General features: G+C 38.8%; 1 protein-coding gene across 2 annotated transcripts in view; it reads left to right on the plus strand.

Annotated features, from left to right (window-relative positions):
• PWWP3A (PWWP domain containing 3A, DNA repair factor) overlaps window positions 1-11,440 on the plus strand; it is a 30,455-nt gene extending 19,015 nt beyond the window's left edge. For both annotated transcript variants that reach the window (XM_053464792.1, XM_053464800.1), the window contains 8 exons: window positions 2,842-2,912; window positions 2,997-3,082; window positions 5,050-5,110; window positions 6,219-6,294; window positions 6,541-6,591; window positions 6,785-7,225; window positions 10,976-11,060; window positions 11,152-11,440. In XM_053464792.1, the coding sequence (XP_053320767.1) occupies window positions 2,842-2,912; window positions 2,997-3,082; window positions 5,050-5,110; window positions 6,219-6,294; window positions 6,541-6,591; window positions 6,785-7,225; window positions 10,976-11,060; window positions 11,152-11,230 (950 nt within the window). In that variant the 3' untranslated portion in view covers window positions 11,231-11,440. The remainder of the gene's footprint in view (window positions 1-2,841; window positions 2,913-2,996; window positions 3,083-5,049; window positions 5,111-6,218; window positions 6,295-6,540; window positions 6,592-6,784; window positions 7,226-10,975; window positions 11,061-11,151) is intronic.
• The last annotated feature ends 2,514 nt before the right edge of the window (window positions 11,441-13,954 follow it).

Below are 13,954 nucleotides of genomic sequence, written 5' to 3' on the forward strand. Positions count from 1 at the left end.
TGAATTTTACCAGTCCCTTTGTGTATGCCCGTGCAGGTGGGATAATTCAATAGGGTTCGCGAAGTCCCTGAATCTACCAAGAATGTTACACGCTATTATTTTCAATTAAATTAATTTCAGGCAAGTTTGACAATAACAACACATCATGAACATTACTGAGATCTAATGTCTGGGGAGTTCTGCTTTCTCTTGTCTGGTTCGGGACACTCTTTTACTTAATGACCTTCCTTTCCACAATTTTAACATCCTTGTGACCATCTATCACCACTATCTCTTCTACCTCGGTACGACTGTCTGCTCTTGCCACAACTTCGAAATTTCTCACTTTCTCTTTAATCATTTCTCAGACTACTTAGCATATTTTAACACATCATTCAACGGCGCAGTACAGAGATTAACCATATATTTACCGATGTAAACCTTTATCTCTTTACATGTCCCAGACACAAATGTATTTTTAGTTGCTGCTTATATCTATTTATCTCCCTCCAATTTGTTCTACAAGCCCATCTGTTTGTGCAAGCAGTTATAAAGACATTTAATCGATTATTTAAATCAGCACTGTCCCCTGAGAGTGGGTGTCTTGGATTTAGATTATCGGACCCATTCCAGTTCAGTTCTACTAAACTCTAATCTGATTTCAAAATTCGTCGACGCGCTCTCTCTATTTCTTCACCATCACCATTTAATTGATAACTGTTATTGAGTCCCCCTATATCTATATCCTCTTTTGGACTTTTTACACATTCAGTAGCTTTTTAAATATCTTTCTCTGTTCATGTTCTATGCACCTACATGGTTAACGGATATATCTGACCTTGATTACTCCATAAGGTGGTGCATTACTTATAATGTTACTTTAAGCATATTAATTTGAACAAAAAATAAAACAAGAATATATATCGTAAAAACCAAAGACAGGTATATCTTATTATCTTAAAAACAAAATATGTGCTAATTATACATTTTAGCATTTAAAATATTAACCCTTATTTACATTAATTCTGAAAGAAGCATCTGAATAAAAGCATTAGAATAAAAAGATAAAAAGGCTTTTCTAATGTCGACTCTACATATAATTTATGATCGATCACAGATAACAGACAAGACATACATTTAACAGATTCTGGAACCAGCTGGAAACATGGTATAGAATTTGGAATGTTATAATTTAGTCACTACGTAGTTTCTTTTAAATCCACACGTTCACCGGGATGGTCCAACCATCCGAAACCTGAGGGATTCACCCTCTATTTTTAAGTGCACTATACAATGTGGACTTACACCTAAACATTTTCTTGATTAAGTTTATACATAAACTGTTTGTCTTCTTTCAGTGGTTTCTTCTTTATCCACAAGAAAACACTCTCATCCTTTTGTTTCTTTCCCTTACTGTGGGATTTCCCCATGATACAATCTCACCGCAAAGCAGAAAACAAGGAAAATCTTTCGGTATTTATAAGATACCACGTCTAGACAGGGTTAAACAAAGGACCTCGGTATTTATAAGATACCACATCTGGACAGGGTTAAACAAAGAGCTCTTGGTATTTATAAGATACCGTTCCTAGACAGTAAAGACAGGTAAATCACTCTCGCAGCGAAGTTGTTCACTTGCAATCCCAGCACTTGATCACAGAGAGCTTCTCACAAATGCCGGGGGGCGTATTAACAACAACCTTATTAACTGTTCGTTCGCCGTAAAGGACTCCTGAACAGTCATTCACACAGATAGATTCATTCAGACAAGATGTGTGACATGGGTTGGTATAGCTGTCCCTGGACCATAAGAGCTTTTCTCTTTAAGGTCTTGTGATACTCTTTCACAATAATACAAGCCGCAACCAACATCAACAGTATTGTCACAATTACAAACAACAATTCGCTATCACAAAAATAATGACTAACTACCTGTGCACATTTCTTCTGATCAGCCTCAGTACTCCAAGTACTATTCCTTATTATCGAATGCATACGCAGTTATTTATTTCAGTAGTCCCTGACAGACTTTGACCTCTTATAATATTTCCCAGAAATATTTTTCCTACTCACATTTCTGAAGAGAAGACCGTAATAAATCTTCGGGAGGACGCTGCCGGTTTCAGGGACGATGTCGCGAAGTGCCTCTAATTAACAGCAATCTTAGCTGGAGGACTTATATTACCCCAGATGCAGATTCTCGAGGTTCAGTTCCTCAGGACCGTCGTCCCTGTCTCCGGTCAGGACCTCCTCACACGGGGCACCAAAATGTTGGTTGAAATAATGGTCGAATTCTCCTCAGAAAGAGTTTCCTTTAATTAGATCATGCGCATAATCGAGACAAGGCACACAACACAAAAAAGTCGAAGCGTTGTCTAATTACATGTTTGAATTACATGGTTTATATAGCATCTTATCTACTTCTAATAGCATGCATTATTATGATTGGTTACTTTTCAAGCAAGTTACACCTCTTTAAGCTGCATAATTAAGAATGGCCTAGACTTGACCCTTTGCACATATATATATAGAACAACATAGAGTAGACGTGTTGGCGGGAACTCGTCCATATATCATAGACTAGACATTCCCTGCTTTCTTATGTCTTTGTCAGCAATAATATTTACGATAACATAAGCTTTTTTCTAACACTCTGAAAAAAACCTCTTTTTATAATCAATAAAAATCGATCCGATTAATCGATAATGAAAATCGTTGACAACGATTTTCATTATCGATTATTATCGATTTTATCGATTAGTTGTTTCAGCCCTACTCATAACTAGCAAATGCTCTGTAATTGTTAAGTAGTTCAGAAACATCTTCTTAGTTATCGGACTATTTTGAATTTCTCTCCCGCAGGGCCTAGCGCCATTAAACCTGGAATGTTCGTCTGGTGTAAATATCAAAAGTACCCATATTGGCCCGCAGTGGTAAGGACATGCATACTATTCACCAATATGTGGCTAGTGAAGTCGAAGGGTCGTTTTACGCAATACAGAATGTTTACTTTACAGGTAAAATGTGTGAACCAGAAGGCTCGGAGGGCAAATGTCTTTTTTGTGGAAGAATCTCTGTCCGATCCCAAATACAATGCCAAAGGGTAAGATCATGCCGAAAATATGGTTATTTCAGAGATCATGGTATCTGTTTACATCCATCATATAAATATGGTTTTAATAAAATATCGAGGATTGGTCACATCTTGAGTCAATGAGAAATTGTGAAAAGAAAACACCCCTGCATGATAGTCACACAGCATAATAGAGGGATGGCATACATGTAGACCTTACAAAACAATATGTGGGTTTGCATTTCAGGAACAATACATGGGTCACCAACTTGGTAAAGGGAATTTTTTTTTTAATGAATGCTTCTTGACTGTTTCTTAGGTTCAGAAAACCTTGCTTAAATTCACTTCTTCAATTAATTTCTACTGCCACTGTTTGATGGTATTCTACTGCCCTCTAATTAAAGAAATACCCTCTACCATTACACATTGTAAACTTCTGTCTACTCTTAGAATATGCCCCTTTATAGCATTTCTTCTTTTTTTTTTTTTTTTTTTTTTTAGTTTATATCCCTCCTGTAATTTATTTTGTTATACATGTTTCCTCTTTTATTCTTTTTGCTCTAAGATGTATATTTTGAGTTCGTGATAGTGTATGTAGATCTATGTAGCATTTTTAGTAAATGTTTAACTTTTACGATTTAGCATTTTTCCAAGTATTTTCAACTAATGTGCCACCCACTCCCATTTTATTTATGTAGGGCTTTACCTTGTTGATGGTATGGTGTTATTGGGCTCAATCTTCTATAAAGTTAGGTCTGGCAATATTTGGACACCGACACAAGTTTTGTTATTTTGGCTGTTTACCAAAATAAATTCAAGTTCTGTTTAAATAATGAATATGGGCTTAAAGTGCAGTCTCGCAGATTTAAATTGAGGGTATTCATGTCTTTAATATGTAGCCCCCTCTTTTTCAAGGGACCAAAAGTAATTGGACAATTGACTCAAAAACGATTTCATGGACAGGTGTTGGCTATTCCTTCGTTATTTTTTCAATTAAGCAGGTAAAAGGTCTGGAGTTGATTCAAGGTGTGGCATTTGCATTTGGAAGCTGTTGCTGTGAACACACAATATGCAGCCAAAGGAGCTCTCAATACAAGGGAAACAGGGCATCCTTAGGCTGCAAACAAAATCCAACAAAAAGAGATAGCCAGGAACATTAGGATAGGGCAAATCAACAGTTTGGTACATTCTGAGAAAAACAGAATGCTGCACTTGTGAGCTCCTCAACACAAAAAGGCCTGGACATCCACAGAAGGCAACAGTGGTGGATGATCGTAGGATCCTTTCCATGGTAAAGAAAATCCCCTTCACAAGTTGAACAATGACCCAAACCATATTGCGAAAGCAACCCAGGAGTTTTTTTAACCCCCCAAAATATATATCCAAAATCTAAACAGCTCAAGGAATCTAGTTCAGAAACATGACTTATCCATGCATGTGGGGTATTGCTGTATATTGCTGTTATATTTTATATATTTTTTTTTTATTTTATTTTTTTTTTTACTCTTTCAATGTTGATGCTCCATTGCAATGCAACGTTAACTGATATTTAGTCCCCACAAACCGGCAATTGCGCGTTGAGCCTACAGAATCGCTCCTGTGGTAGTGATCAAAGGCTTGAGGGGGGGCTCGGGGTGGCTGTGTTGGTCTGCCTGGGCAATGCCCCTGCGATCAACATGATTGTGGGGGCAATTTTTTTGGGTGATGTACCAGGCTTGTCACAGAAAGAATGAGCCCACTTGGGCATGACATACTTAAAGGTTAAATCCCCCACAATGTTTACAAATAATGCCCCAGAGTCCTTCCTGTTGTTCTGATTGACCAATAGGTAAGATGTGTTTTGGAAACACATTTGGTACTTGTCTAGTGTGCTGCTGCATCTTGTAACAGACAAAGCAAAACTCATTTAAAAGTGGTTGAGGAATATGCTTTAGCTATATTGTTCATTTTTACTTCATGTCTTTTTTTTTTTGTTGTTGTTGTTGTTCGTATTTTAGTTTTCTGGTTTCGCTTCGCACACTGAAGCTATATGACTGTGCAGAGAAGAAGGAACTTCTGGTAAGTTAGTGGCAGGTTTACAATGACACAAGTCTTTTTCACAAACAAATAGTCTCCTTTAACACTCTAGTTCTAAATTTGTATTTTTTATATTTTTAAAGCGTTTACAGTAGTTAAAACTCAGAAAGAATTAAGTGAGCCAAACATCTCCGTTTTGAACTTCAATGACTAACGAATGCTGCACCAATCTGTATGCAGTAAAACGTACTGGGATCCATGCAAAAAGCTATAACCTGCAATTGAAAGTAAAATGTGCGTGCCAATAATTTGTATCGCATTTGTTTGGAGGGGGCTCTTTCAAAATGTGAGGACTCGGTGGTCGCAAGGTTGTCCTGTGAAATCCACTCCCTCAGACCGCTAATATCACCTGGCCTTCACTGCATCCTCCTTTGTCGAGGCCTACCCAGCAAGCGTGATCACATGATCTCTCATTACTGCCTATATCGGCACCAAACTTCTTGTTCTGGGTACTGGTTTTTGTACTGGCGCAGCTCGCAGTCACTTGATGGGAGACAGGCAATGCAGGCTGCAGCCGCCGGCCACGGTCTGTCAGTAAGCGTGGCCGCGGCTCGCGGTCACTATGGGGAGGAGTGGGTGTGGCAAAAGGGGAGGGGCTTGTGGTGTGGAGCCAGGGGGCAACAAAATTGTGTTTTGCCTAGGATGGCAAAAATCCTTGCACCAGCCCTGTGTATGTGCCTGTAGTTTTGTGTGGGGATGACAAGTTCTACAATGCTCGGGTTCTGGGGGTGATTCAAGTTGCTCAGTGCAATGTTGTATATACAGGGCTGCCTCAGTATGCCCCAGCATGCTCCGTGGTTCTCCCTGCAGATCTATCTTCCCCACAACTCATTTGGGGCCATATCTTAGCTCCTTCCTTACCTCCGCCCTATAGCTCTTACATCACACACAACACCCGCTCGAACAGACCTTTAACTCCTGTAGCTTTGCATTCTTGTTGGCAGACTTCACTTACTGATTTTGGAGGCTGTATGAGTTCATGAGTGGGGACCCCACAAGCATTTTTATATTGGAGACTGTTGCTCTTGATACAATTTTACATTTCATTTCATTCTTATAACGACTTTAACAATTTATTATTTAAATGCAGGAAAACGCCCGTAAAGGCTATGGCAATTCCATAGATTGGTGTGATGAAGTTATAAGAGATTACATGATCCGAGTGGGTGAGTTTCTTAGTAGGTGCTTGTGATTCTTTATTTAGTTTGATATACCCTCCCTCAAGTACATAAGACCACTTTTTCTCTCTATATATATTAACGTAATGGCTAGAAACACTGACACTGTTGTTTTTTTTTTAAATGGGGTCTGTCTGCTTTTTGTACTAACGTTACCATCTGCACTGTCCTACTTTTTTCATTTGCATTGATGCCCTCACTCCAACTACGTAACTATTTTTTTGTTTTCTTCAGGTTGTCGTTCCTTTTCTGGTTCTTTTACCGAATACTGCACTGCGGATATCAGTAAGTCAATTTTAAGTCACTTCTGTGTTCCTGCAGAGTAGAAGAGGTAAATTATCCATGACAATAAACATAATTGTAATACATTATCTGGTCCTCCATTAGGAGAGACATTTCACATTCCAGTCACTGGTCTTTTGAATAGGATTGTATGACTTGGAAATGTTATGTATGGGTTTTATTTTCTGTGTTTTAGGTTACCCAGTGCGTAGAGAACTTTTACACTGCAAGACAGATATGCTTTTCCCATCTCTGGATTCTGCAGAGGTTGCAGAAACTGGAGGCGAAGTCACTCCCAGAAAGTCTGAGCAAAACAAAAAGACGCTTCCTGACCGTACGCGGGCAGCCCGGGATCGTGCAAATGAAAGACTGGTTGACTTTATTGTGAAGACCAAGCAAGCAGAAAGTCATCTCCTAGATATTCTTTCAGGCAAGAAAAAGTCACGCTGGTTGCAAGATTTCCTAGCTTCAAACAAACATACAACATGCATAGACACGTACATGGAAGATGAGGATCAGGTGGAGCTTGTGGTAGCATACCTGCAAACACTGTGTGAACATATGGATGAAACCGCACAAAAGGTGGTGAACAAAGATCGAATGAGGTTTGTTCTGGATGTGCTGCTACCAGAGGCAAGTACCAAAATACATCAGAATTGCATTTTGAACTTGTGTAATGTATCTGAACAGTCTCCTAATTTCTGACATGTCAAAACTGGCAGACTTACTTTGCCCCCCCCCCCGTCTTTCAGTAAATACGTGTAATTGGGTTTACAGGTTTAAGTAAGCACTATATGTATGGGCGCAGCCATGTAGACCTGTAGACATTATGGAACATATTTACTACCCAGAGCTTGATATGATAGGATATAAGACCTCCTATCATTCTAAACCATTCATAAATTGTGGACAGATCCCTGCCAAACACAGAAAGAGAGCAGCCGAAGGGTATTGACACTGGAGAGGAGAGGCAGGGACTGGAAAATAGAAACAATGGAGCGTAAAAGAAGTGTTCTCGGAAAACATGCTGAGTTCTTGCAACAGTGATGGGGGGGGCAGGCACAGGCACACATGCTACTGTGAAAAAACACTGTAAAGTAAAAAATGCTTTGAAAAATAGATATATTAATATCTTTTTGAGGACTGCACAGTGCCTTGCAAAAGTATTCACCCCTCTTGGCATTTTCCCTATCTTGTTGCATTACAACCTGGAATTAAAATTGATTTGTTGGAGGTTTGTATCATTTGATTTACACAACTTGCCTACCACTTTAAAGATGCAAAATATTTTTTTTATTGTGAAACAAACAAGACAAAAATAAAACGGGAAAAACTGCATAACTATTCAACCCGCAAAGTCAATACTAAGTAGAGCCACCTTTTGCAGCAATTACAGCTCTTGGGGGTACGTCTCTATAAGCTTGGCACATCTAGCCAATGAGATTTTTGCACATTGGATTGGTTCTGCTGGTGTAAAGCAATCATTAAGTTATACAGCAGATTCTCAAGTAGATTGAGGTCGGGATTTTCACTAGGCTATTCCAAGACATTTAAATGTTTTCCCTTAAACCACACAGTATGCTTAGGGTCATTGTCCTGCTGGAAGCTGAACCTCCGTCCCAGTCTCAAATCTCTGGAAGACCGAAACAGGTTTCCCTCAAGAATTTCCCTGTACTTAGTGCCATCAATCATTCCTTCAATCCTGACCAGTTTCCCAATCAATGCCAATGAAATACTTGGGGATGGTGTTCTCGGGGTGATGAGAGGTTTTGGGTGTGTGTGCCAAACAAAGCCTTTCATTGATGGCCAAAAAGCTCGAGTTTAGTCTCTTCTGACCAAGGTACCTTCTTCCATATGTCTCCCACATGCCTTTTTGTTTGTTTGTTTTTCTTTAAGTAATGGCTTTTTTCTGGCCACACTTCCACAAAAGCCCATCTCTTTGGTCTCTTTGTTGTGTGGTAAAGTGTATGGGAAAGTGGTGGATGGGGTGTTTATCTCACCTGGTTTTCTCAGCCAGGCATGGTAGCAGAAATCCAGGAGAATACATGCTGCTTTAGCAGAGCGTAGTCTGCTAGGGCTCTTTTGTTTAAAGTTACATGGGCTGGATTTCTTGGACTGGAGGACAGGTTGGAAGTGGGAGAGCTCCAGTCCACACCCCTAGTCCACTACGGGTTTTCCTTACTCCCAGGGGTCCTCAGGTGAGGCTTCCTATGCTTATTACTGGGGAGGAAGCCTTAAAAGAGAGGGCTGTTGGGTTTGCAGGGTGTAGGAGAGACTAAGTCAAGGAGCAGCTACAGCCAGCGCTGCAGCCCACCAGGTATGAACCTTTCCCTATGGACAACTTGTTATTTTGCTTGGTGCCAAACCTTAGGCCTGTAGTTGGATAGTGAGGTATCCTGATGTTTAGTTAGAGCCAGACAGGCTTAGAGTTTGTTTTGTTTGCAAGGTGCTCTGTGCCTAAATCGTTTAAAAAACACCCTCTTGAAATTTTGAAACCTGCTGCCTGTGTGAATACTGTCACTGCCGCCCCATGTGTGAGCTGTTCCCTACAGTTGCCTCTCTGGTTAATGCCCTCCTTGCCTGGACTGGGAGGTTTTAGTGGACAGCCCTATCTTGGCAGGTTTGATGTGGTGTCATATTCTTTCCACCTATTAATAATGCATTTAATGGTGCTGCGCGGGTTATTTAAAGATTCAGATTTTTTTATAACCCAATCGTGATCTGTACTCTACAACTTTATCCCTGATGTATTTGGGGAGCTTCTTGGTCTTCATGGTGCCGCTTGCCTGGTGGTTATTTTCTTTATTTTACTTCACCAATTCAGACTATTTTGTGTATGTCCTTTACATGAAATCCAAATAAAAATCCATTTTAAGTTGTAATGCAACAGAATATGCTAAGGGGGTGAATACTTTTGCAAGGCACTGTAAGCGCAATTATCGGCTAAGGATGCTTAGTGCAGCAAATGAAAGACCCATCCTCTTCTCTTCACAATGGGAAGATGCCCAGCAGTGACATCAGCTCAGCATTGACCGAAAACAGTGGGACCCTAGTACACCCAGCTAATCCAGATATATCTGGTCAGAAGTGGTCTTTATAGAAGACAGGCACTGAGGTGCAGAAAAGTCCTTTATATTTTTTTGGACCGATGAGTCAAAATTTGAAATATTTGGCTATAGCTGAATGCAATTTGTTCGCTGAAGGGCTGGAAAGCGGTACAAGAATGAGTGTTTGCAGGCAACAGTGAAGCATGTTTGAGGTTCCTTGCAAGTTTGGGTGTGCATTTCTGCAAATGGAGTTGGGGATTTGGTCAAAATGAATGGTCCCCCATTAATGCTGAGAAGTACAGGCAGATACTTATCAGGGAAGTATCTGGACCCAAATTTATTCTACAGCATGGCAATAGCCCCAAACATACAGCCAACATCTTTGACAACTGTCTTCAGCTATGAGTCTTGGAAGTGATGGTATGGCGCCTACAGAGCCCTGATTGAGTATGTCTGGGATTAGATGGAGAGAGAGAAGCAAGTGGGGCTGCCTTAATCCACAGAAGAACTGGTTAGTTTTCCATGATGCTTGGAACAACCTACCTGCTGAGTAGTATTGATTTGATTTAGCATTTTCTTCTGTTGCTCACATTGTATTTTGTTAAATGATAAGTTATTAATTATTCACATGTCTTTTTTAAATGCTTTTTTACTTTACCGCATTTTTTCGCACCATACTGTACATTTCTACAGGGGGGGGGGCAAAATTCCTGATGGTGGCCATCACAGGCAATTCTTTACAGTGTCTGCCTTTCTGATGCCCTATATTATCTGAAATGAGCTAGGTTTCGCTCAGAAACACAACTAAGTCAATAGCTGCTGTGGTGGGCCTTCGCTGCTAGATGGGTTCAGAATTGAGCCCTGTTGGCACTTTTTAAGGTAAATCAATATTCAAGTATGAGGGATACGGAAAGGGGGAGGAGAACCAATCAAAGTAGAAGGAAGCTAAGTCGCCAAGCGCGACATGGCTAGGTGATCTTAGTAAATGACAATGTTTTACAAGGTTGGAGCACAAAATAAGCATGATTTATATAGCTGTATATCACAGTACAGGGAGGAGCAGCCTATGGCCTACAATAGTTGGGGGGGGCAGAGGGAGGTTATTGGGACACAATAAAAAGAGGGGGTGGTGGAAAGGGCAACTGTAGAACACCCGGGGGACTGTTGGCTCTTTTTAATGCCAGCAGCCAGATCCTTCAAAGAAAAGGCAAGCTACTATTTCAGATGGTCAGACAATACCTTGCACAAAAGTCTCATTGTTGCCCGTTACTAGATATGTAGGATATAGTTATGATGTTATAGTAAGTATAATTAATTTTAACACCTACTTTTTCAGGCAGTTATTTTTGCCATCTCTGCCACAGATGAAATTAATTATAAAAAAGCAGAAAAGAAATATTTGGACGGACCCTCAATTAGTAAAAGGTAACATAACACAACTCTTTACCACCATATGCTTTTCTTTGTGACATAACAGGCTAGCTATATCTCTTTATGTTTATTTTTTTCTTTTTAGGGAACGAAATATATTTGAGGAACAAATAATTGAAAAGAAGAAATTACAGGAGTTACAGAAACAAGGAACCAAGAATTAATCGGATTATGTGAATGGATCTGAAAAAGGGCACTTAACAAATGGTGTATATCTATACATAAAATGTTGGAGGTGGGGGGTACACAAACATCTCCTAGACTGCGCTGTGATGAGATTTTCTTCATCAATGAAAACTAGAACACTGTATTAATCTGACTTGGGGCTAATGGACTGCATTGTGGCTCATAAGTAAAATATATTTTGTAATGTGGCTTTTCATTCATACATCCATGTCATTCCTGTGTGCTCAATTAACAATATCATGTTATCTATACATGTGAGCCTTCAAGCTGCCTTTTTTCCCTTCTTGGAGTCCTTTACTACAATATGGTTTATATGGACAAACTGCTACCTTTTTATTTTTTATTTAAAAATGACAAATTGAATGTCTAATCAAAGTCTATTTCTAGCATAAGTGGCCAGGGAAGAAATCATAATGCAATTTCTCTTACTTGCTGCTTTATCCAAAATAATGAACAATACAATCAAATGTAATATGTGACAATTGACTTCCTTTGGACCAGAAATTAGTCTCAAAATTACCAAATGCCTTTATGTATCACAGGTTTTGTGCCATCAATATACAAAAACAATTCCAGGGCTGTATTTCTACACTGATCTCTTTAGTTATGTAAATAATGTAAATGATTTCTAAAGAATATAACTATTTTTGTGAACCTTATTGTTCCATTTGCAATTAATCTTAGTATGTATCCTTTTTTTAAAGTTCTTTGAGCATTATAATTATACCATAATCTGACCATGATCATTAAAAAAATGAGGTAAATTATTTTATATATGTTATTTTGGCCCACTTTACATACTTGGTGTACCTCAATAAATATATCATCAATATTGGTAAATGTATTGTCACCAGATCAAGTTGCATTACCCGGAAAGATCACATATACTGTTAGCAAGGTTTATAAAACAAAAAATAGAAAACATAAAAAGGCTTAAGTTGACTGAAGGCCAATCCTTGTAGTTGATCGGATGTGTTCAGTAGAAAGGCGGCTAACATCCCCCTGGCTTGCAAATCTAGGAAACGCTTGCTGCCAATTTGTCAAATTTGTCTTCAGTACAAGCAGTCGGAAACAACCATGCTGTTGTCGAGTGGATATAGAACAAGAAAAGAACCACCTTCACGTGAATGTGATGAAATAAAGAAATATATATACCCCCACAGGTTCCGCAGCTCCCAAAATAACACTCCTCACAAGTGTTCCACAGAATCGATATATCAACAAGAGGGGCGCATGAACATGTGGGAAAAAAATATACAATAAATAATTGTTCAATTCAAAAAATGTGTGTAGTGAATAATCTAGCACTCACAAAAATAACTTGATAGGGAGGCTCATTAAAAAAAGAACTTTTCTTCATAAGGTCTGCAATGCAACTGAGAAACCACAAATGGTATAGTATTATCAAGCAAATATTTAATAAGAAAAGCGGATCAACTTACAAACAAGTTGGCATAACGACCATGTTATGCATATACACAATGGAAAGATAAAAGTCTCAACCGAGACCAGGAGATAAATATGTCCGTGTGACAGAATCCTTGGTGAAAAAATCTCAACGCGTTTCGCCAAACACCGTCGGCTTCTTCAGGAGAAAAATAAAATACAAATGTATGTGATAAAGCTGCAGTCTGTGTGTCCTAATCCTTGGGCTTCGTTTAAAAGGCTTCCGGTGGCGTCCTCGAATGATTACGTTCTATATTTCTGTATCGGCTTTTGTCTCTTTGGGATGTGTCTAATAAAGTTTGTTTGAATGGGCGGAGAAGATAGAAAAAAGCCGTTTCCATGTATTTATCTTTAACCTCTTCTCTCCAGTTGAATGGCTTTCAATGTCTCGGACCCGGACATTTGGAAGGAGTGTCCCAACAAGGACAAATGTAATTAATCATATTACATAAAAATCATCTATGTGTATTATTCCCATATATAGTATAAGTGTAACCCGTGCATCAGAGGTAAGGAAAGGTAAAAAGATATATATAAGAGAAATAAAAGAAGGCAAAAGGCTGATTAATTTACTATAATAAAAATGATGAATTGGAGATATATATCATAAAATCCCACTGAAAATCAGGGATAATTCGTTAATGTAATAATGTATATATATTTATATAAATAATGTATATAAATATAAATAATGTATAAATATGTAGGAAAATCTAAATATATAATGAATAATAAATTCATATTTTTTTCCCACATGTTCATGCGCCCCTCTTGTTGATATATGTTGTCGAGTGGAACCAGCTTTCAGGGAGTGATATGACAGAATAACAACAAAAAATCCAGAATTACACATTTCAAATAAGTTATAAATTGATTTGCATTTTACTCAGTGAAATAAGTATTTGATCCCCTATCAATAAGCAAGATGTCTGGCTTCCAGGTGCCTTTTATACAGGTAATGAGTTGAGATTAGAAGCACTCTCTTAAAGACTTGGGAAAAAGACTGGGGGGGGGCACCATATATATTGTCCTTCACACATGCCGACTTTGCATCACAACATTCAACATTTTTCCAGGACGCGTATGAAATGTATAACCGTTCCGTGAGTTTACACATATTTCAGTGCAACACTTTACATTTGTTGGTCATGAACATGCGTGTCCTGGAAAATGGCTAACCTAGCGCAAAAGCATAAGTAACAGATGCATTGATGAGTGTCTTTCCTTTTGCAGTTTGCCACATGCAAATCTTTTTC

Source organism: Spea bombifrons, chromosome 1 (genome assembly GCF_027358695.1).
Source record: "Spea bombifrons isolate aSpeBom1 chromosome 1, aSpeBom1.2.pri, whole genome shotgun sequence".
Taxonomy (NCBI): Eukaryota; Metazoa; Chordata; class Amphibia; order Anura; family Pelobatidae; genus Spea; species Spea bombifrons.